This window comes from Bolinopsis microptera, chromosome 5 (genome assembly GCF_026151205.1).
Source record: "Bolinopsis microptera isolate Bmic1 chromosome 5, MBARI_Bmic_1.0, whole genome shotgun sequence".
Taxonomy (NCBI): domain Eukaryota; kingdom Metazoa; phylum Ctenophora; class Tentaculata; order Lobata; family Bolinopsidae; genus Bolinopsis; species Bolinopsis microptera.
In genome coordinates, this window is record NC_087076.1 from 1,104,992 (window position 1) to 1,127,643 (window position 22,652).

Below are 22,652 nucleotides of genomic sequence, written 5' to 3' on the forward strand. Positions count from 1 at the left end.
GGATACGTCTTGCAGTTCAAGATGCTGGGCTGTTGACCTTCCTCTGATTCCCCTCAGTGCAATGAGTGTACTTCTTAACAGATCAAATCTGAATCGTGTTCTGATATGATTTTTGACTTGGCTCTTGGCTTCTTTTTTGTGGTCAGCTATCATCTCAGAGACACGATCTACAAACACTGTGCAGAGCGTTTTAATTGACTGTTTGCTTTACTCCTCAGTTAGGGAAAAATTCAACTTCCACCCCATCTTACTATATATAAAGCGAGACGATATATGTTTATCCGTGCCATTTTACTGACACCACGGCATCAACTTTAATACGACTTTCCGCAAAAACCGTAAAAGATATACAATTGTTGCGCGATGCACTACTGGGTCGCGCCGCGCATCAAATAATTCTTCTTGCAACCAACTTCGGTAGATCGGCGAGATGCACCACTGTGCCTCACCGAGCTGCGAAGGATTGACATCGTGAATCAAGATATACAACTGAAACTTTTTTGACTAGGTCAAATGCTTTTATGCTTTTCAAATCAGCATGAAAAAACAAAAAAATTGGCCTAGGAATAAGAATTTTAGTGCCCAAAATTTTGACCCCAAGTGGTGTCAAAAACGCGAATTAAATAGGTCATGGTTATTTTAGTTTCTTGAGTCTTGACACCACTTTAGAGTAAGACGAGTTCCTGCTAGTATATATAAATAACTATTGCTCTACGAGGGTACCGAGGAAAGAAGGTGGACACCAAACGTCAGATTCAGCTATCAGAAGTCTCATATAACCTTATCCCTGCCCCTATAATGGAGTAGATCATGTGTTTTGTTAAAATGTTTAAAAAAATTATTTCTAAAGCAAATCGTATGATCTGCTGGATTGTTAGGAACTTAGTTATTAGAGAAAAGGTTGTAATGATAGCTATTTATCAAAGGGACACGCCCTGAAGAACAGTGATACAAGGATACATGGATACAAAGGATACAAGGATACAAGGATACAGTGATGACACCAAAGTGGCAGAAGCCTATAATAACAAGAGAGAGTAACAGGAGAACAGCCCGAGATGGTCTTATACAACGGAGCTGACGGCAAGACAGCGAGATCTTTACTTCCAAGAGTTGGTTGGAGTAGTGACTAAAGACCGAGTAGAACTCGGATGCAAACCAAAGTTGACTGAGAGGCAGAAGCTAAGACAACTGGTAGAATCGGTGTCAGAGAACGACATGCTAGTCAGCCTGGTAAACAAGGGAGTACAGGGCAGAATAAAAAAAATTAAGGAGAGCCCGGCTCTCCTTAAATTCCACCTAAACTCGACACACGACGTGGCTAATACCCCTGCAAACATGAAATTGTGGAACTACTCGAGTACAGGAAATTGTACACTTTGTGGTTGGAAGACGTGCAACATCAAGGGGGGGGGGGGGGGGGGGATTTGGGGACTTGGGGAATTACGTCAACGATTTTACCCCGAGTCCCCATTTTTAGTCCCCATTAGTCCCCAAAAGTCTCCATTAGTCCCCATTTAGATTTCAAAAAATCTGGCTACTTGAGGGCTGTTAGAGTACCTAACTAACTTGAAAACCATAAATAACTGTCAAAAATTCTGGGGACTTATGGGGACAAATGGTGAATTACGTCAACGAGTTGACCTCTAGTCCCCATGATTTTTAGTCCCCATTAGTCCCCAAAAGTCTCCATTGGTAGTCATTGGCCCCCCCCCCAACATCAAGCACATCCTAGCTGTCTGCAGTGTAGCAAGAAACTCCAAAAGGTACAACTGGAGACATGACAACGTCCTACGTGTTATAGCCGGAGTCTTGCTTGACCAACTCAAGATGTACAATTCCTCAGGTTCCACGACCTCCGAAAAAGAATGGATACGGTTCAAGTCGAAGGATAGGAAGTATGAACACCCAAAGCCAAAGTTGAGGAAGGAAAGGCCCTTTGAGAGAGAGAAAGACTGGAAGCTGATATGGGACGAGGATACACTACCTGCCCAGTTCCCACAGCACATCTACAACACAGCAGAGAGACCCGACATTGTAGTATGGTCGGATAATTTGAGAGAAGTAGTTCTGATTGAACTGACTTGTGGTGACGAGAGTAACTTCAGTGACCAAGAGCTGATTCCTGGCATCGACGGGTGCGGTTGGAAAGCTCTGCTCTTTACGGTAGAGATTGGGTGTAGGGGCTTCTGGCACCATACTGTACCAGCTCTATTCAATTACTTTGAATTGGTGAAGAGAACGAAGAATAAAGCCCTGAATGAGGCTGCTTTGGTTGCTCTTCGATGTTCCTATACAATCTGGTTAGCCCGCGACAACAAGAAATGGTCTACCTTTTGTCTTCCTCTGATTCCCCTGAGTGCTATGAGTGTGCTTCGTAGCAGATCAAACCTGAATCGTGTTCTGATGTGATCCCCAGGTCAAGATTCATGCGAGATTGCGAGCTAGACTCATCGCACAAAATGTGTAAATAAATGACAAAACAGAAAAAGTTTAACTTAAAAGTTGAGGGACACAATAATTAGGAACTTAACGTGTATTTTATACACTTAACGCGTATTTTATCACTTGTTTATAGCGTGAAAACTTCGACGTAACGCGCGGGAGATTCGGCGAGATTTTGGTGAGTTTCCCATAAATCTCGCACTTAAACTCGTGATGAAGCGAGTTTAAGTGCGAGTCTAAGGTGTGCTTTTTTCAGCATTATTGGTGACCTAGTGGTTAGAGAAACCACTCTTCCAGGAAGCATCCCGTGCACAGACCTTGGTCTACATATATATTAAATTATTAACCATTCATTCTGTATGTGCACGAAAATTTATTTCAATCAAAAAAACCACCCTCTGCGCAGAAGGTTCAGGGTTCGAATCACAGTGTCATCTAGTTTATGGAGTAGCTAAGTATCCATTGAATCTACGCGATCTCCCCGGTTGACTCAGCCGAATGATAGGAAACTTAATTTACGGTTAAATGAGAAGGGGTACCTACCTGTTAAAAATCAAGAAACTTCCTAGGATACGTATAACCTGTCAGTGCATACTGTAAACATTAAACATAGAACTATTGGCTATTAACTATTATTAATTATTTACTTGGTCATTGGCCTTTTGCAGGAGGTAACTTTTCAATGAAAAATATTCTGGAAATTCTCAGGAATCTAGGAGTATTTTTAGAATCAAGCAGTTAACATGAACTTACTTAACATGAACGCGCAAATATATATATACACAAATATCAGATCACTCATACACTCCGTGGCCTGACCGGTAAGCCGAATATCGCAGACAGCTGTAGCGGTTCGAGACCCGCCAAAGATCGTTATACTGGTACTTCTTTTTTCAATGACAAATTTGGCGATAGGGATAATTTTCAAACACAGTTTCAATAACAAATCAAATGATACGATTTTGAATGCATATTAGATTATCAGGGTGTGCAAGCAGTTCTAGCATAATAAGTTTAGTTCAAGCATGAACGTATTCTCTCAAAATAATCTCAGGAGATTCAGTGAAATGATAAATCAAGCAAGATTTTCTTGTGCCAATTTAAGGGTCATATCAAAGGATTAATTCCTGTAAATTTTGAAAAATATGGGTACAGTAGGTTTCACTCTCAGAAAGGGTGCAAGGAGGAAGGATCTGGAACAATTTTTGAAACACTCGTTCTAAGGAGTTAATTTTAGTACTAGTATTCGGACTACAATACAAGGGGCGAATTTCGTGCAGTTATACTGCAGTTTGACAGGGTATGCTGAACGAGGCCAAAAAATCACCCCCCCCCCCCCCCCCCGTGACACGTGACAATCACACTTTCAAATGCCCAAAATCCAGTATCACTGCACTTTCTCAGCAATCTTGATAGGGGATGTGATCCCACAGCCAGAAACCTTAGCAAACCAGCAGATAATCTACAAGGAAATTTTCGATTTCGGAGGAAATTTTCGGTGCCAAAGAGGAAATTTATAAAGTCTACGATCTGAATTTTGAAACATTTTACCATGAATTTTCTGGGGTAAAGAGGAGATTTTCTAAAAACAATCCAAAATTGTTGTCAAATGAAAGAGGAAAAAACTAACAGTTCTTTGAATCGTTCTTGAAACTGTGTTTGAAAATGATCTCTATTGCCAAATTGCTTCTAGGCCTTCTGTGTGGGCAAAATCATCAAGAATTTTTGCCTGCGGCAAACATATCTTCAATTCCTGTCTGTGCGAAAGTTTAAGTTGTATGCACTCTATATTTCTCAGGGTATGGTTGCCTCTACTCTGCAAGGCACATATAATAATTTGTGATAACTACGACAGATGGTGCAAGCTGGCCATGTTTTACTTGTGGGTTGTAGGAGAAAGCCGTTTTGTAATACACTATTTTGAAGGACTTCAGATATTTTGATATTGCAGATTTTAATGTGGCCAAGCAAAAACCCAAAATTTTTTCTGGGGCCTAGCTCCAAATGCTTAAGACTGTCTTGTTTCACTCGCCGAAATTGTTTCACTCGCCAAGCGGGCCACAGAAAACAGAAAATTTGTATCTGCGAGGAAATTTTAAACTTTCTGGATGTGGGGATGTGATTTTTGACCTGGCTCTTAGCTTCTTTATTGTGGTTAGCTATCATCTCAGAGATATGATCTACAAACACAGTGCAGAGTGGTCCCATACCTCCAGTGCAGATGTTGTAAAGACTAGTGGGACCCTTTCTCTGACTGAAATACACTCTCTTCATACAGATCTTTCTTCTCTTTCTCATGCGCACTGTAGATTTTATCTAGTGGCTTAAACGTATTTAAGTCCCAATTAGGTGAGTGTTAAAACTCTAGATCCTATAAAATTTACTGCCACAACAAGAGCAATCCATTCAATTCTCTCTGTGAACAAACAATATACAGCCTTTTATAAGAACCCAGATTTCCACTCAAATACTGGCAAGTGCATAATGCTAAAGGACCTTAAAATAAAATTGAACCATACAAACTCGATTTAATTAAAAAAAAGAAGTTTTATATAACATTTCTAAATCATCCCTACACAGTACACATTTGTAAATAATTAGAATTGTGTAACTTAAATTATTTCAGAACTACAACTATTGTGTACTCAATACATACATGTTACATGTTACATGGCGAGATCTCCATCCAAAAGGATTAGTCTGCGTCGACTGCGTCATTACTTTGTATTATACAACTTCGGCGGGTAACATTTCTCCATCCCTTTCGGTCTGCAGCTAATCTTCTCATACAATCAATCGTGAGTCCATTACGATCCAATCTCTGCTCAGCATCCTCAATGAATACATCATTTAAGCTCTTCCTAGGCCTGCCTCTTGATCTCTTCCCATGCTTGGGTTTCCATTCAAGTAAATAGTTGGGCAACCGATCTTCAGGCATTCTACTGACATGTCCAAACCAACGCAGCCGTTTTGTTGTTATTATGTCAGCAAGGGCAGTTATTGATGCCCTCAATAAAGTAATCTAATCATCACTTTTGTATCCTTGTATGCAAGTCCTTCATATTATTGTGTGTCAACAAAATATATATATTTTTAATCAACAAAATATATTTAATCACAGAAACTCTGATATAACTATACTATACTAAATGAACAAGTAAAACAAAATTTGAAGTAAAACAAAATATGCTGAAACGCTATTAATGGGGGGGGGGGGGGTACCACTGTCCATTTTATCCCTGCACAATAAAAACTGAAAAAAGACAAAGACAAAAGGGACAAAAGGGACAAGAGGGACAAAAGGGACAAAAAAGACAAAAAGGATAATAGGGACAAAAAAGACAAAAAAGACAAAAAAGACAAAAAAGACAAAAAAGATGGGGACAAAAAGGACAAAATGGACAAAAAGACAGGGACAAAATAAGTTCAGGCACAGTTCCAACAAGCTAATAAGTTGGGTAAATTCAGACAGAACAGTAAAGTCAATCTTGGTTATATATCGGCCTTAGTGTACTCACTGTTCAAGACAACTTGGTCTAGTCCGATATGCCTGCTCACTCACTGATTCACATTTGACGTTTGAGCTGAACTTGCATTGCAAACAACACTCAAAAAGCAAGACAACTAATATTGCACTGAGGGGATACAGAGGAAGAGATATAACTACTTATACTCTGTTTAGTTCTAGAGCTAGTTATTAGATTGAATATGGATTAAGGGCAGACATTGATGAGACTGATTATCGGGATTATCTATTTCAAAATCTTAAAATTCAGAATTATACATTGTTAACAATTTCGTTTTGCTAACAGCTCTCTTCGTCTGATGAGCTAGAGAAGTCGCTGATTTCCGATAGGGTACAGGGTGTCGATTCTTTATGCTTCCTGTGTCTGAGGAAGCGTTCCTTCTTGTTCCACAGTTGTTAACATTTAGCTTCTTTTTCAGCTGTGATTTTCAGTCATAAGTTTTTGTAAGTAATTGTGTGGGTCTGGGTATCTGCTTCTGGCCGCTATGAGCGTTATGATATTAAAAGATGATGACTTTTTTGATATCACCACTTGATTAATGGGATTAATGAAATATTGACTGAACCGTGTACGCATTCATTTATGTGATGCCGTTGATGAATTCTGCTTATTTCAGTCCCTTCAGTGCAAGTGGTTTCAGTTGATTCTAAGTACAGCAAAACACTGACATGAAAATCTAAATTGTTGATGTCGAGTAGAATATATATACATTCTCTACATTTGAGCTTGTCTAATTTTTTGTCTCATTTGTCCAAAATTTTTGTCCCTTTTGTCCCTTTTGTCCCTAGTATTGTCCATTCTGTCCCCAAAACACTGTCCTTCACAAAAAAATGTAAAAAAAGAAAAAGACAAAATGGACAAAATGGACAGTGGTACCCCCCCCCCCCCCCCATTAATGGGTTTATGAACGTTGACGATATTTTCATGTTTTTCACAAATTATATGTTTTTTAATCAACAAAATATATTCAATCACAGAAACTCTGATATAACTATACTAAATGAATAAGTAAAAAAAAATTTAAGTTAAAAAAATATGCTGAAACGCTATTAATGGGTGTATGAACGTTGACGATATTTTCATGGTTTTCACCTGAAATGGGTCCTGATAGAAATTATGTTTTATTAACTATTTTATCAAATGTTAGGTAGTAGTATGATGTATTTTCCTGCCAACTTAGACGATTTTCACAAAAAATATCTGGAATTACGAAAAAAAGTGCCCTCTGTCCTCCGAAAATTCACCTTCCAGTAACTCGATGGTAAATTGTGCAACTCACACAGACCTCACTGACTGGTCACTGGTCAAAATGCAGTCAAAACTGTGAAACTTGGGTTGCGGGAAGCTGAAATCTAAAAATGTCCCACCACAACCGGTAGGAAATTTTCAAAGTTTTCCTTCCATCTAAGCTTTCTCCGGGTATACAGCTTCCAATACCTTGATGATGACTTTTGTCACTAGTCAAAAATTCAGTCAAAACCGCAAAATTTCGGTGAAGGAGTTGGCAGAAAAGCTTCTTTTTAAAAAGCTTCTAAAAGTTTTATATTATGATAATTTTCAGTTTATCAGAGTTTTCTTTGGGAATAGAACTTTCAGTAGACCTTGCTAGATGGTCATTGAAGAAAAATTAATTCAAAACAGTGAAATTTGGGTCGTGGGAAGCTGAAATCTGAAAATGTCCTACTGGTAGCATATTTTCAAAATTTTCCTTCCATCAAAGTTTTCTCTGGATTAACATTTTCCAGTACTTTGATGGCGGCTTGTGTCACTCTCACTGACCTCACTGATAAGCCACTGGTAAAAAATTCAGTCAAAACCGCAAAATTTTAGTCAAGGAAACAGCAGAAAAGCTTCTATTAAAAGATATCTTCTAAAATGTCTCCTTCTGTTGTGATGATTTCTGTTGTCATGATTTTCCGTTTATCAAAGCTTTCTTTGGGAATAGAACTTTCAGTACCTCAATCGTGTCTTGTAACCATCTAGTAAAGTCCTTAGTAACCTTACCAGATGGTCATTACCAAAAACGAAATTAAGTATAATTTGAGTCAACTATTCATTCGATAAAGGCATACTTTTGCCATATAAATAAAAATAAAATTATTCATCTATATATAGATGAATAATTTTATTGCATATCAAAACAAAGGAATGACAAAATTCGACTAATTTGGAGATAAATTCAGGATTAAAGTGACCCAGTTTCGAATTTGCGTAAATTGAAAACCGGTCAACGAATTTTTATGCAGTTTTTTGTACCAACCAGAAAAAGGTCTAAAGAACAGAATCAATTTGAAGAGTTTATCATTATTATAATTCAAAGAATTATTTCTTTCTGTCTGTAGAATGTATGTACGACCACCCACATGCAATTTAGGTAAACAAATACAAGCTGCATAGTAACCATGGTAAGTGAGGTAACGAGGGTTGTTAAACGTACGTGCATGTGCAAAGATTTACAAGCGACATTTTGATCAGTTTTATGGTAATTACGTTGTGTTCAGTGCGAGCTAAATTTTAATCGGCTGTATCGGTTGTGACGGATATTTTTGATGTGATAAAAACTGACTACCAAATAATACTATTAGCTTCCTCCCTGTGACCACAGGCTTTCTAGTTTCATTATAAAATTCATGTTATTTCTCTCAGGGAACATCTGCCTGAAATGGCCTATATTTTTTGTTTGTTTATATCTGTTGCTTATTTATAAACATTGAACACTCCTGTAATTAACAATAATTAACCTTATTCTGCTATAATAGGTACCTACTAGTGTTATTAGGATGGCACTGGTACAGAGGCTGCAATCTATTGGGTTGAAGCGGTGTACTTTACCCATTAGGGCTCTTTCAGAACAAGCCAAGCTGCGTGAAGCATGGAACCCAAATCCTTCATTTGATCCCAAAGTGATGACAGAATTTCTTGATGACCAAAATCATGACCTCCATGCAAGAATGCGAGAATTCCTCAGCACAGACAAGTTCTTTGTTCCTCAGTATGACATGCCGCTTGCTGAAGAACGTCAGCTTGCATTGCAGCGACTCAAGCAGCTCTGTGATAACAAGTTCATATCAGTTCATTTCTTCTCAACAAATCCCACTGCTGTTTTTGCTGCTCACGAAAATATTTCCATTGTCGATGGAGCTACGGCTACAAAGATGACTGTTCAGTTCAATCTTTTCGGCGGTATGTATAAAGGGGCATGTGTTTCCACTTGTAAAATGTTTCACTTCTCTTCAGCTGGATTTTATGGTGGATTATAATATTTTATTACATTTTGTACACTCTAATTTACATCTCACAATCTTCAGGAACTGTATTGAAACTGGGAACTGCGCGACACAAGGAGATTTTAGACGGTATCGACAGTTTAACAAACATCGGTTGTTTCGGATTGTCAGAACTGGGGTACGGAAACAACGCAGTAGAGATGGAGACGACAGCGACATACGATCCTGAAACGGACGAGTTTGTTATCAACACTCCCTCAGTCAAGGGACAGAAATACTGGATAACAAATGGAGCAATACACGCCAACTACATGGTGGTATTTGCTCAGTTGTACACTGGAGAGGTTAACAATGGTATTCACGGTGTTCTGGTTAAGATCAGAGATGATGAGGGCAACACTATGCCAGGTTTATAATTAGCTCGAGATTAATGTTCATTTTACTTGTTTTATTCTCAGCTCCTATTTCGCATATTTAACTGTAAATGTAATGGTTAACAGGCCCTGTATTTGCTTTTACTTCTATTACATCCTCACAGGTTTAACAATACACGACATGGGTATTAAGATGGGTCTGAATGGTATTGACAACGCTAAAATATCATTTGATAATGTCAGAGTCCCTCGAGAAAACCTTCTCAACAAAGAGAGCGAGGTAAAACTACAATTACATAAAGAAATTTTAAAGTTGGTAATCTCAGGTGACTCATAAGCAGCGAATAACCAAGTCACCAGGGAACAAAAGGAATTCTATAATTATCTTAATTAAGCAGAAGAAGGAATGCTCAACCATGGATGTAAAATAATTTTACAATTTTATTATATCTGATTTTACAATTTTATAACCTGCAGGTGCACGCTGGGGGTGAGTATACGACGAAGATAACTGGAAATAACAGAGCTAGGTTCCTCAAAGTAGCAGATCAGCTTCTTTCTGGCAGAATCTGTATCGCTTCCATGTCTCAGGGTTAGTTGTGTTTCTTCTATCTCTTAGCTCTTTGAACTAAAATGTAGTGATGTGTGCCCTGAATAGTCTGAAATCAATTATTTTTACAAGCTCAGTAAATTGTTGTGTTACTTATTACTGAAGTCATATATTCTCTAATCAACATTATGTAACCACAGGTGCAAGTAAAGCTTGCATGGCGATAGCACTGCGCTACTCAGCAACTCGGCTAACTGCAGGACCCTCTGGTAAAAGTGATTACCCAATCCTCGGATACCAGTTACAACAACATGCCCTCATACCTCTCCTAGCTAAAACCTATATCTACGACATTGCACTGAAACAAATTCAAGCCATGTATGCCAAGTTCACTGTCCCGGACCGAGACGTGTACACAGTGTCCCATCGTGAGATTGTAATGATGTGCTGTGCTATCAAGGCAATTACAGGATGGCATATTAACACTGCAGCTACCATAGGTAGAGAGCGTTGTGGAGGACAGGGATATTTAGCATCAAACAGGTTCGGTCCTGCTATTGCTGGCTCTCATTCCAGTATGACAGCTGAGGGTGATAACAGTGTTCTTATGATGAAAGTTACGATGGAAAATTTGGCTGATATGGCAGCGAAGATGAAGCCAAGAAAGAATCTGGGAGCAGCTATTAAATTGATGTCTACTAAATATACCCCCGGTGTAATACTGCGAGGAGGAAAAAGTGGTTCTGGTCGAGATATTGAGTATATCCGCAAAATTATGGACATTCGTGAGAAGCTGCTGCTTCTAAATGTCGCTGGGAAAATGCAAGTCAGCATCAAAGATAAAGCAGCAGCACGAGCTGCTCGATTTGAAAAATGGTCTGAACAGGAACAAGATTCTGTACAAGCAGCCGGACGAGCCTACAGCGAGAAACTTATTTCAGACCTTTGTCACGAGAAAATAGGACTAGCTGACCCCAGCATTCAGCCTATCTAAAAGAAACTATACAACCTCTACCTCATTACTGTCCTTCAGGAAAACATTTCCTTCTTTTTGACAAATAATCTGATCACACGAAGAGGAGCTGCCAGCCTCAGGGATGATTTTGACGCACTTGTCAAAGAAATTGCTCCAGAATCACTAACTCTTGCCGAAGGATTTGGAATTACAGAGGAAATGCTGTCAGCACCAATCGCCAGAGACTGGGAACTTTACAACAGCTACGACAATGCAGGCGAGATGAAAGAGTATGAAAATATGATCAGAGCATAAACTTGAGTTTATTGAAATTGTAGAAAGTTTTAGGAAATTTTGATTCAGTAGTTGATTGTGATTATTATGTATACTTTGTATAATGTATGTCATACGCATTAAATTGTAACGAATTTTGGCTCATTAACGAATTACCACAACTAGGATAATTGTTAATTAATGAAGTGGTATACTGTATTGCAAATACACGGTTGTATACACAACAAGAGTTTGAATTTGAGCTTTTCCTGTGTAGTTTTATTGGCCTTAATTAATCAAAAAACAGATATAAGAGCCAGTAAATTCTTCAAGTTTTATCGAAGAGTATTTAAGTGACCCTTGTTAAGTTATCAGCCGAATGCTTTCATTTTTGATTTTGTATGAAATAAATATGTTGTCTCACCTCACTCTGAAGTCTCACTAAGTTCTATATAATTGATAATTCTATAGTTCTATACTCTTAAATAATTGGCCACTACGGAAAAAACGTCAGGTTGCTAAAAGGGTCTTCACAATTATTGATATGGAACGCGCGAAGGGCAACTTATTAAGGTCTCAGCGTCAATTGGACGCGCCATGAGTGCGCGTTCGTTTGATTCGGTCCTAAAATAATCGAATATAGAAGTTGGACTTCCTTGTGCCGGTTTACAGCATACTATGTGACGTTGAACGTTACATTTAGAATAATATTTCATTTCAGATGACTTCACGTGACTTCAGTATTCGTTATCTCACAATACGGCTGGAACTTAATCTAATTATTGTGCCTTTTTTTCAGTTGATTAGGTGAACTAATTTATGTCTAACAATTAAGCTGCATAACTGACGCTATGACGACACAGAATTAAAAAATATCTTATCTATAGCTATGCTGGCGAGAGGAGCAGTGAGAACTGTAGGAGTCTGTACACGATATTGTACCAGATATACCAGCACTGTTAATGACGAACCTGAATTTGAGGACTATGAGGAATACCCGTCAGGTTTTGTGGTTTTGCAAACTTATCCGTTTTTAACTTCTTCTCCTGTGAACACTTACCAATTTCATTAAAATTAATTGTTTTTTCTTGTGAAGTTTGAATTTCTAAACCGCGCATTGCCGATTTAACACACTTCCTACGAGACCTATAATGATAAACAATCTCTTAGACAAATACAAGCCGGCAGAGGAAATGATACAGAGATTTTTACGAGTGGATCACGCGGGTGAAGTTGGAGCTAATGACATTTACGCGGGACAGATGGCAGTTCTAGGACGAACCAAGGAAGCTCCTATTATACAGGTACACTATAGAATTTTGTGATGATTAATAAAGTTAAAGTAATGGTGTCTAAATTGTTGGAGCAAATTAATATCTTAGTTTATTTGCTGTTTCAGCACATGTGGGATCAAGAGAAAGTACACAGAGCTAAAATGAACGAGCTTATAGTCGAACACCGAGTCCGCCCGACAGTCCTTTTACCCATCTGGCGGGCAGCTGGTTTCGCTTTGGGCGCAGGAACCGCCCTGATTGGTAAGGGTCACGTGATACAGCTAAACAGGAAATAGGGGAAATGTACTTTTACTTCCGATTTTTTTAACTCGACAATTTAGCCAAACTGTTCGTTATCATGTTGTTCATGTTAAATGCCAAATGAGGAATGTCTGTTCCTCACTAATTGGTAATTAACTTATCAGGAAAAGAGGGCGCGATGGCGTGCACTGTGGCTGTCGAGGACACTATTGTAACTCATTACACTGATCAGATAAGAGAAATTATTGACCAGGGTAAAGAAGAGGAATATAAAGAATTACTACAGGTGTTTGCAATATAAGGCTTTATTTACTGTTTGAAGAATAATTATAACCGTACTCAATTTTCTCCGAAATTTAGTGAAATGATTAAAGCTTTAAATGTAATCCTCGCAACTATCTATCAATCATTGACGCAAGCAAATTACAAGCTTAAGAACTTCCGACATTGATATTATTGTCTTTCATTAGTTCCCGAAAGGTTTAATTCAAGAATTTGACAGCAGTTTCAATTTCAGATAATAACAGTAGTTTTAATTTCAGATAATAAAAAAGTTCCGAGACGAGGAGTTAGAACATCACGACACAGGAATAGAGCATGGGGCAGAACTGGCTCCGCAATACAAACTACTCACCAAAGTCATCAAATTGGGCTGTCAGACTGCTATCAAAATTGCCGAGAGAGTGTAAATGGGCGTGACTAACTATTATTAAACAGAGATGGTTCTGAAATAGATAGCAAGAATGTTCGGTGTGAACGATAAGAAATGAAAACATCATGGGAAAATTATATTGTAGAATTTGTCGAAACATTAGATAAAAAACACTTTAGTTTTAGATATCATCTGTCCTAAGAAATGAAGTAATAAAGGTTAACAGGCAGGATTCGACCATATTTCGACCACATTTCGGCAGGACCGGTCGCATCCCTGTAAGCGAAATATAGTATGAGTTTGTTTTATTTTATTTTCGTTGTTTATAGTTTAATTTATTTTAAAACTATAATCATTGTTGTGAACTGCGTCTTAAGGATGAACATCTGTGATGGAATGTGATACCTGTATGCCATCATTCTAGTACGCGGAAATCGAACACAATTTGAGTGGTTGCCAACAACCTTTAATTCAATAAATTTTGACTTTAATCAATGAAAAGCCAGTGAACACTAGCGATTTGACGAATTAAGATCGGGCACGCTCAGTAAGACACCGAGCTGTTGTTTCCTGGATATTAAGTTACACGCTCCCACCTCATCATAATAATGGGCTACAAATTCGATTAGATTAGGGGGCAGGAGGTTCAGGGTGGTGAGTCAGGTTTATTTCTTTAGTCATGTTGTATTTTGTGGTACTTCTCGCCGTCCTCTCCGGCTGCAGGTTAGCATTGTTACATTATACGCTTTTCGGAATATATAAGACATTGCGATCAACTCTTTTCTCAGTGATTGGACTTTCTCCAGCTTACCGTTCAACTAAACGGTTGACCGTCAATTTCTCAATTAAAACGTTTTAAGTGCTAGATGAGATTTAAAAAAGTTAAGTACTGCAAAAAATTAACGGTGACGGTCAAATTACAGTGGCAATCGGCAAGCTGCAGCAGAAGCAATACAACAATCCATCTTTGGTTCGAGGGAGCAATTGGAAGGGCCTGTAGAGATGATGGTTTACTCTGAAGATCACAGGAGCGCTTCGAAATCTAGTCGTAATCGTAAAGGGTAAATAAAATTTAGCTAATTAACAGCTTCATTTCATTTTATAGATTCTCGTTCAAGGTCTGTTTGCATAATTGGCAAAAGCTTTTAAACTAGTTACTATGTTAAATTTTTATACAGGTTCGGTTCATTTCGCTTTGTCTCATGTTACGACCTCATTTATTATATTGTGTGTCAGGCCAGGCGTCTGGCAACGTTGTTTTTGTTTAAGCGGCTTCAACTATATAACCGAACCTAGGTCCTAGAAGCGAATCGAGCTTGTACAAAAGTTTAGCAGCGTTATACGTGAATGGTCCCATTGCAGATTAATAATATCTATTCTTTCAATGATATGCTATTCAAAAATCAGGAGTCACATTCAAAGAAGACCAAGCGACATGCGCGTAGAGGAACTCAGCTCTGATAACAATGATAGGGGCCATACTTCCTACTCGTTTGAGGAGCTGAGTCATATGTCTGTAAAACAAGCACCTAAACAACGTGCACCATTCTATCGTCCGAGTGAAAACGAGGGCCTCCCAGTAGTGGAGGCTTGTCAAGGTTCGTCCATTCTTTTGTTATTATTGAAAGTAGAACCAATTACTAAGGTCTGTGCGACAATTTGACCACATTGACTACTTGTGCAATCATGCAAGGAATTGCTTTACGAGAAGCAAATTTAAGCAGTTTTTCTAAATAATGGTTACTCAATTATCTGTTTCCTCAGCTGTTGAGTGTCATCTGAATCTAGTCCTGATTATGGATTCCTCTGGCAGTGTTGGCTATCAGGACTACCAACTAGAGCTGTCCTTCGTTAAGACTCTTCTTGAAATTGTGAGTCAGTTACACGTGTTTTAGTCTCATTAGCATTTACCTACGACAGTACGACCACAATTATGTTTATGTTAGATAAATCAGTGAACTATATATATAATATTGATCAAGAGTGACTCTTCTTCTTCGTAGGGGGCTGTGGTCAATATCACTAATGGTAAGATCGTGGCCACTGTAAGATAGAGCATTGGAACCCTGTGCTATACTATAAGTATAATTTTGATCAAGAGTGACTCATTCCTCTGTTCTCGCTCATCCAATTGTTTCACATGACACACCAGTCCCTCTTCAGATGGCAGTAAAAGCACACGATGCTGGTGTGAAGGTCTGCACAGGAATAGTTTCCTACTCAACACGAGTACATGTGGAGGTAGACCCCTGCTGTGACAACTCTTTCTGCAGAGTCGTGGACAGGTTTGATGATAGGCTGATGCAGTACAGGGCCGGCTCTACTAACACTAACGGCGCCCTCAAGGTGAAATATTAATTGTTTTCCTGGATTATTAAGTTTAATTTGAAGTTATCAAGCATTCCCCTGATATTTAAACGACTTGATTTTAATATCCAGGTAGCAAGACAAATGCTGCAAGCTGCAGCAAGTTACAAGAAAGTGGCTATTTTGATCACCGATGGAAAGTCAAACACTGGAGGAAGTCCTGTTGCTTTCGCAGAACAAATGAGGTTTGTAAGAAACTTCAGCAGACATCAACTGATTATCGAGTTCTATAACAAACTATTTGTCCCATTCAGCTTCAAGTGTCAGGCACATTAAGCAAGAATCTAGTGTTCAAGAAGAAAGTGTTTCAATATGGATTTAAGTGTGATATTATAAACCATTTGGGTATTAGGAGAGAAGATGGTATCGACATTGTGGCACTCGGAGTAACGAAATATGTAAACGAGGCTGAGCTGAAAGGAATATCAGGGATGGAGTTTGTTACCAAGATAGATGTCTTCGACGAATTCCACGAGCTTGCCACTATTCTTCTTGAAGCTAGTGAGTTTAATGTTCAATAGTTCAAAATAAAGGAGTATTAACAGTATATCTTATGCTCACTATTTTATATTGAACAAATATATGATATGCAGTTGTAACAACCGCATGAGAATATTATGATGTTTTTCACAACTTATTAAAACGTCTCCTTTTTCAGATTACCTGGGCGATGAGTACGACTTGGAAACATCCTTTGAAGACATCTGCTCCGAGGACTACTCTAGCTGTTAGTATCCCCAGAGATGGGGGGGGGGGTTTAGACTTTAGATTACGAGTATCGTCTAATTGACCTCCCATTCTTTACTCACTCGGCAGGGCAGTATTAAGATTTGTGTTTTATTCCAGTCCAAATGGAGTGTGAAAGAGAAGATCCGCCAGAAGAGGAGGAGGATGAGTGCGAATGGGGAGCATGGTCGAATTGTGTTAGGTACAGGCACCCTGTCACACTCTCAAACTGTCACACTTTCAAACTGTCACACTCTCAAACTGTCACACTGTCACACTCTCAAACTGTCACACTGTCACCCTGTCACACTCTCAAACTGTCACACTGTCAAACTTTCACCCTCTCAAACTGTCACACTCATAAACTGTCACATTCTCAAACTGTCACACTCTCAAACTGTCACACTGTTACGCTGTTACACTGTTACACTCTCACGCCTAATATAGCAGATAGTTCCAGATGGCCCACGCTTGTTTCTGGCGACTGTACTGTATTACTTTTTTTACTTTTTTTAATTACACGAAGTAGCTGAAGTTGTAAGATGAAGCAAATTGAAATAAAGTTGGCTCTCTCAGGAAGAAGAATAACAGATGTGTCCAGACTCGGACCTGTAAATTGGAGGGAAGTGTTGTGGAGAACGAAAAACAGGAGTGTTCTTGTTGTAAGTAAGGGGGGGGGGGGGGGGGGGGGGGGCTCACACTCGGATCCCTCTTCATTACGTATTATTGCAAATGTTCAAAAATGCAAAACTACTTTTTGAGAGTGTGCGGTGTGAAAATTGTTACTATTTCAGCGGAAGCAGCGAATTTTATGTCATCTCTTCGTTTGAAACATACCCCTTCCAAATCCCACCGACTACACAGCAGCAGAAGAGGACGAGTTTAAGGAAAAGTACAGAATCAGGTCTCAGAATTATGAAACTTGAAGATTATCTTGATTCCAATCAGACTTTATTTCAAATCAGAAATATGAAAATCATTATTTCATTTTGTTTGTTAATAAACATTGAACAGAAATCTTGTTGACTACTTTTTAAATTTGGGCAAAAAAAAACATTTTGATTTGAGGAACATTATTAAAAATGAAATGAAATTTCGAATTTTAATTTGAAATCAAATAATTGTGAGTTTTATTAACAGAGTTGAACATATGATAAACATTTTTCTATTGGAAGGAACTTATACGGTAGAGTTTATAAGCAAATCGACTACTCCTAACGCTAAGGGTTCAGCAGAGAATGTTTGCGATTAGCATCTTGGCAGAATGGGGAACCTAACACAATACATCCATCATCCTTAGAAGTTGCAACGTTTTTCTGGGCAGGAGTTGGAGACTGGCAGGGTGATGTTATTTTAGAATGTTCTAGTTTCCGTGTGTATTTTGGGTGAGTGACACGAGTGTTCCTCCGAGTGTTCCTCCGAGTTGTCCCTCGGTGTGTAGAGCTGGTCAACTTTTTCCAGAACTTGTAAAAAAGTTTAGAAGTACAAGTATAGAGTAGTGGGTCACTCAAACAGTTGATGTAAAAACAGAATTGTGTAATCTGTAGGATCTCCTTATCTTTCACTCCCATCCCATACACAATCTCGCCCGGAAGCCAGGACATTGTGAAAGTGATACATATCAGGAGAGCTCGTACCAAGATTTCATAGCTTTTCTTTGACTTGAAAATGTTTCTTGTTCTAATAACGTATATAACTAGCACGTAAACTATGACATTAAAAAGGAGAGGAAGAATCCTGGACAGAGTAAGGTTGGTGTAGTAGAGAAGAGTTTTGTGGTAAGAACAATCAAAGTAGCATTCACGTGCCTCGTAATCGAACTGGTGTAAAGTTCGGCCTTTAAGATGCTGATAGATTTTAACGATTCCAGTGTACACCACTCCGAACACCCAAAACGAGATGATCATAACTCGGAGCCGTGTAGTGTGTGTTCTCTCGTTGTATCTGTAAATGTGTACCGTGATTATTGGCCAAAGCACCTGCTACCACGAATTGAATTCGAGGAGACAAATTTTAATTAACAAAGCTGACTAAGTAGTAGTCAGTGACAGAGATAAAATTAACTCTCACAATATTTCTTGATGAACGCACCTCGTCGGTTTGACGGTAGCAATAAGTCTATCGTAAGCTATAGGAACTACTGCGAGAAGGTTCCAGATTGTTATCATTGTGCTCAGGGGGATAGAAATCTGGCAGAGAATCTTGGATGAACCACCGATTATAACTGAAATTTTGTGTTTATAAGTATTTTAAGGGGACATACACCAAAACCTTTTGTGCCGGGATTCGCGATTTGACTTAAGGAGGACTGCGCCACTTCGACATTCGACGCGCCGCGCGAACTAGTATTCTTGCTTCGCATCGTTCTTGCTTCGCATCGTTCTTGCTTCGCATTGTTCTTGCTTCGCATCGTCCTTGCTTCGCATTGTCGATCGTTGCTTTGCTTCGCAAAGCAACGATCTCGATGGGTTGACATCGTCAACCAAGGATTTGACGTCATATTATGAAAATAAAAATAAAAATAAAAACAATAAGATTTGCTACATTGAACTTTTTTTAAAAAGTAAACAGTAAAGCACTTTCGAAAAAAGATATTTTCTTTTTTATTTGGACATTTTTATAAATTTGGTAAAGTCTCTCATTGAAATACTGCTAATTTAATCATTTTAGTTTCAAATTTATAATACTTAAAGACGCAAAATTTGTAAAAAAATGTGTACAAATTTGTACAAAATTTATACAAAGACGTTTGTGTTAGAGCAAGCAAATTATTTAAAGTTATTTTCTTCTAAAATCATCTATTTGGTACTAAAAGTTTCAAAAAGTTTAAAAGCCGCGCCTATAATTATATAACTATAAACGTACCACGTACGCCTATATAATTATAAATAATTATAAATGCTAATATAATTATAAATGCGCGGCATTTCATCGCAGTTTTCGTCGCAATGTAGGTTTCATCGCAATGTAATATGTTAATGTATGTACTACGGCTTATTGCGTATGACAGAAAAGTAAACAGTTCACTAGGGAGCTGCTTCCCTGAGACAGTTAATTAACCAAATCTCTATAAGTATAATTTGCTAGTTGCTCAGTACTCACCCGGGCCTCTGACAGAAAATCCAAAGAGAGCTAAAACTAGATCTGACACGGCCAAGTTCAGGTAAGCGAGATGATAATTCTTTTTGTACTTCTTGTGATATATGAAGGAGCAGATTAGGGCAACATTGGCTCCCGCGCAGATCACTGAGAATATTATCAGAGCAGACCCAAACGCTTCATCGTCGTACTTTGGCATCGATGACAGAGACTTGGTCTGCACTATTTTTTGATCTTCACACATGGACAATAAATTAAATAGTGAACCAATTAAAATATCTGGAAATGTTGCGAAAATGTTTACTAAAAAGCGTCCAAATCAGAGTGGTGGAATCATAACGTTTGACTTTGAGTATTGGGAAAAATATTTTTTTCGTTGGCAATGACAAAAATTATATATGTGCGACGGGAGATGAGTGGTTATAATGACCGGGTGCAGCTTCATACTTCACACAGGATGACCAGTGCTCCATGGGCCGGCAAATCAAGTTGTACAAAAAGCAAGTCACTAATATGTGCATTAAGGACCTTTAAGGATTGCACCGGCAGCGATAAATTCAGCAGAGCATGAAGAGCTTAACTAACGCACGTGTGAGCCGCTACGTCTAGTAAAGCTCGCCAGCTGTGCTCTGTCGCTGAACTGTATTCCATTAACTCCATTCATGTGAATTATACAACTTTAGCAGGCCATATCAACTTTCTCGGCAAGTTTATCAGTTTACAGTTAATATATGTGAGCTACAAAGTGGAGTTATAATTCCTAACAAATATAATAATCTAGTAGCCAGCTAATGACTAACAGGTGCGGAGTTTCCAAGGTCTTAAGTCCCATCTCCCGGAGGTTGTGATTAATTTACAGTTATAGCAATGGAGATTGTTGACGTCATTCAGGCGGAGAATTGAAGACCTTTACAGAACGAAGGTGAGTGCTGACCCTACAGAGTACAGCTGCATTCTAATATGCACGTGTACCTTTTACCTTCATGCAGCAATATTATCAACTAGGTAACAGTAATTGGTAGAAACTTTACAATGTCAAATTAAATTAAATCAGTGTCAAGGTAAATTAAATTAAATTAAATCAGTGTCAAGGTAAATTAAATCAGTGTCAAGGTAAGCATGGTTCGGTATGGGTGCAGATAAAGTTGGCCTGTACCCAAGACAGGAGGTCTAATGCTTTTTCAACAACACGTGACACGATAGTGATTCAGATTACTGCTAGAGATTTTCAAAAGTATTGTTAGTATAGGGTGTAATCGGAAATTGAGATGAATTAGTTATTAGACGGGCGGGATGGCTAATAAATCTTAGGGGTCGTAAGACTAAATGACGGACTTTTTACCGTATTTTTTTGTGGAGAGGCTGAGCATTTGTGGCCCACGAGAGGATAGCATATGGATACTTTGCTAACCTCTGGGGTATGGCAGTCCTATAGGAGGATGTATAACTATAATGGAGGATGATGGTGTGTTGAGATGTGTCATAAATTAACGCTGGGTGTGGACGAGAAAGGTGAGCTAAAACGACATGTGAGTAGTCGCTATGTCACACCGGTCTGGTCCAGCTCCTCGGGCACAATTAAGCGTTTGGTGCGGTTTGCGAAGTTGACAATAGAGGAGATGTGTTGGTTGTCAAATATGTCATTGACGGAGAGGTCATAGTCCTGGAAATATTGCCCTCTTATTTGGGCAATAACCGGACACTGTCCTAAAAGTGTGAGACAGTGTCCTTTTCGTCGCCGCACATAGGACCAGCACTGGTGCTTGATTTGCAAATGAAGTGAAGTGTTTGTTTAGGCCACAATGTCCCGTGATGAGGTGCACTGAAGTTCAATAATTTTGTCTGTTGTTACTGAGTGTAGTGTTAAGATTTTTTATGATGTTGATGTGTTTGTGAACGAGTGTCAGTTTGGTGTGTCTGGGACCATTAGTTAACCAGGTTTCCTGATTTAGTCTGGTGACTTTGTCGTCGATCAGGCGTTTGATGTAAGATTGTGGAATTGGGAACTTCAAAGTGGATTCACTGGTTGTGCCAACTGCCAATCTTGGCCAGCTCATCTGCTTTTTCATTACCCAAAAATCCGATGTGGAAATTGGACATACTGACTCAAAACACGCGGCCAAGTAACGCTTCAACTGATAGTGAAGTGGTCGGGTGAAACAAAGTGGTAAATGTAAAGTACAGAGCTGTTTGGTAGGAATTTGAGTAAAAGTATAAAAATGTGATTGTTGGGGTGTAATACAGTGTATTATTGTGGGGTGGTAAAAATGGAGGGTAATTAGCTGATAAAATGATATTTAAACAAACTCCCGACCAACAGGAAGCATGTCAAGACTAACATCAACCAGCTAAGACGTAAGATCACAAAGAGACTCAGAGATATCAACAACCGCAGTGCTGACACACTCGTCGAAGAGATAAACAACACAGACGACGCCCGGAGATACTTTGGAGCCTCTAAGATACTCGCCAAAGGATATGTTAGACCAGCTCTAACCGTCCACAACTCTGCTGGGAATATCGCAGGTACTAATGAGGAGAAAGCGAGGATTATTAAGGAGTACTTTGAAGCTGAGTTCAACGACGCTGATGAGCCTACCCTTCCTGCCTTCCTTGACCCCCCATCTAGCCTTAACAGTCCCATCACCGTTGCAGAGATAGAGAGAGCCATCAGTAAACTCAAGTCTGGTAAAGCAGTGGGTATTGATAAAGTTCCTGGCGAGGTCATGAAAGCCCTGAACAACCCCCTCCTTCATGAAGAGCTAGCTAAAGTGTTCAACGAGTCTTTCGAGAAAAACATTCACATTGAAGCAATAGGAGCAGGCATCCTCACACCACTGGCTAAGCCTGGTAAAACTCGCGGCCCAGTTAAGTCGATACGACCATTGACCCTGCTGAATGTTTCTAGAAAGATCCTGTCAC

General features: G+C 38.9%; 4 protein-coding genes across 4 annotated transcripts in view; 3 read left to right on the forward strand and 1 right to left on the reverse strand.

Moving 5' to 3' along the window:
- Positions 1 to 17,752, forward strand: part of LOC134815799 (uncharacterized) — a 31,396-nt gene extending 13,644 nt beyond the window's left edge. The window contains exons 2-12 of the mRNA XM_063824389.1: positions 14,198 to 14,261; positions 14,462 to 14,599; positions 14,946 to 15,136; positions 15,303 to 15,409; positions 15,702 to 15,884; positions 15,978 to 16,090; positions 16,258 to 16,406; positions 16,564 to 16,632; positions 16,752 to 16,833; positions 17,208 to 17,293; positions 17,426 to 17,752. Coding sequence (XP_063680459.1) covers positions 14,218 to 14,261; positions 14,462 to 14,599; positions 14,946 to 15,136; positions 15,303 to 15,409; positions 15,702 to 15,884; positions 15,978 to 16,090; positions 16,258 to 16,406; positions 16,564 to 16,632; positions 16,752 to 16,833; positions 17,208 to 17,293; positions 17,426 to 17,517 — 1,254 coding nt within the window. The 5' untranslated portion in view covers positions 14,198 to 14,217 and the 3' untranslated portion in view covers positions 17,518 to 17,752. The remainder of the gene's footprint in view (positions 1 to 14,197; positions 14,262 to 14,461; positions 14,600 to 14,945; positions 15,137 to 15,302; positions 15,410 to 15,701; positions 15,885 to 15,977; positions 16,091 to 16,257; positions 16,407 to 16,563; positions 16,633 to 16,751; positions 16,834 to 17,207; positions 17,294 to 17,425) is intronic.
- Positions 8,725 to 11,779, forward strand: LOC134815798 (uncharacterized). The gene is made up of 5 exons (XM_063824388.1): positions 8,725 to 9,155; positions 9,281 to 9,607; positions 9,738 to 9,853; positions 10,051 to 10,165; positions 10,324 to 11,779. The coding sequence occupies exons 1-5, from the start codon at positions 8,753 to 8,755 to the stop codon at positions 11,115 to 11,117; spliced, it is 1,755 nt and encodes a 584-aa protein (XP_063680458.1). The 5' UTR covers positions 8,725 to 8,752; the 3' UTR covers positions 11,118 to 11,779.
- On the forward strand, positions 12,503 to 13,575 carry LOC134814749 (5-demethoxyubiquinone hydroxylase, mitochondrial-like). Its single transcript, XM_063822948.1, has 4 exons — positions 12,503 to 12,655; positions 12,751 to 12,886; positions 13,051 to 13,172; positions 13,429 to 13,575. The coding sequence occupies exons 1-4, from the start codon at positions 12,503 to 12,505 to the stop codon at positions 13,573 to 13,575; spliced, it is 558 nt and encodes a 185-aa protein (XP_063679018.1).
- Positions 17,753 to 17,851: 99 nt separating the features above from the next.
- On the reverse strand, positions 17,852 to 19,929 carry LOC134814761 (uncharacterized). The gene is made up of 4 exons (XM_063822967.1): positions 19,734 to 19,929; positions 18,723 to 18,855; positions 18,329 to 18,575; positions 17,852 to 17,965 (listed from the first exon to the last, which is right to left on the reverse strand). The coding sequence occupies exons 1-4, from the start codon at positions 19,927 to 19,929 to the stop codon at positions 17,852 to 17,854; spliced, it is 690 nt and encodes a 229-aa protein (XP_063679037.1).
- Between the last annotated feature and the right edge of the window lie 2,723 nt (positions 19,930 to 22,652).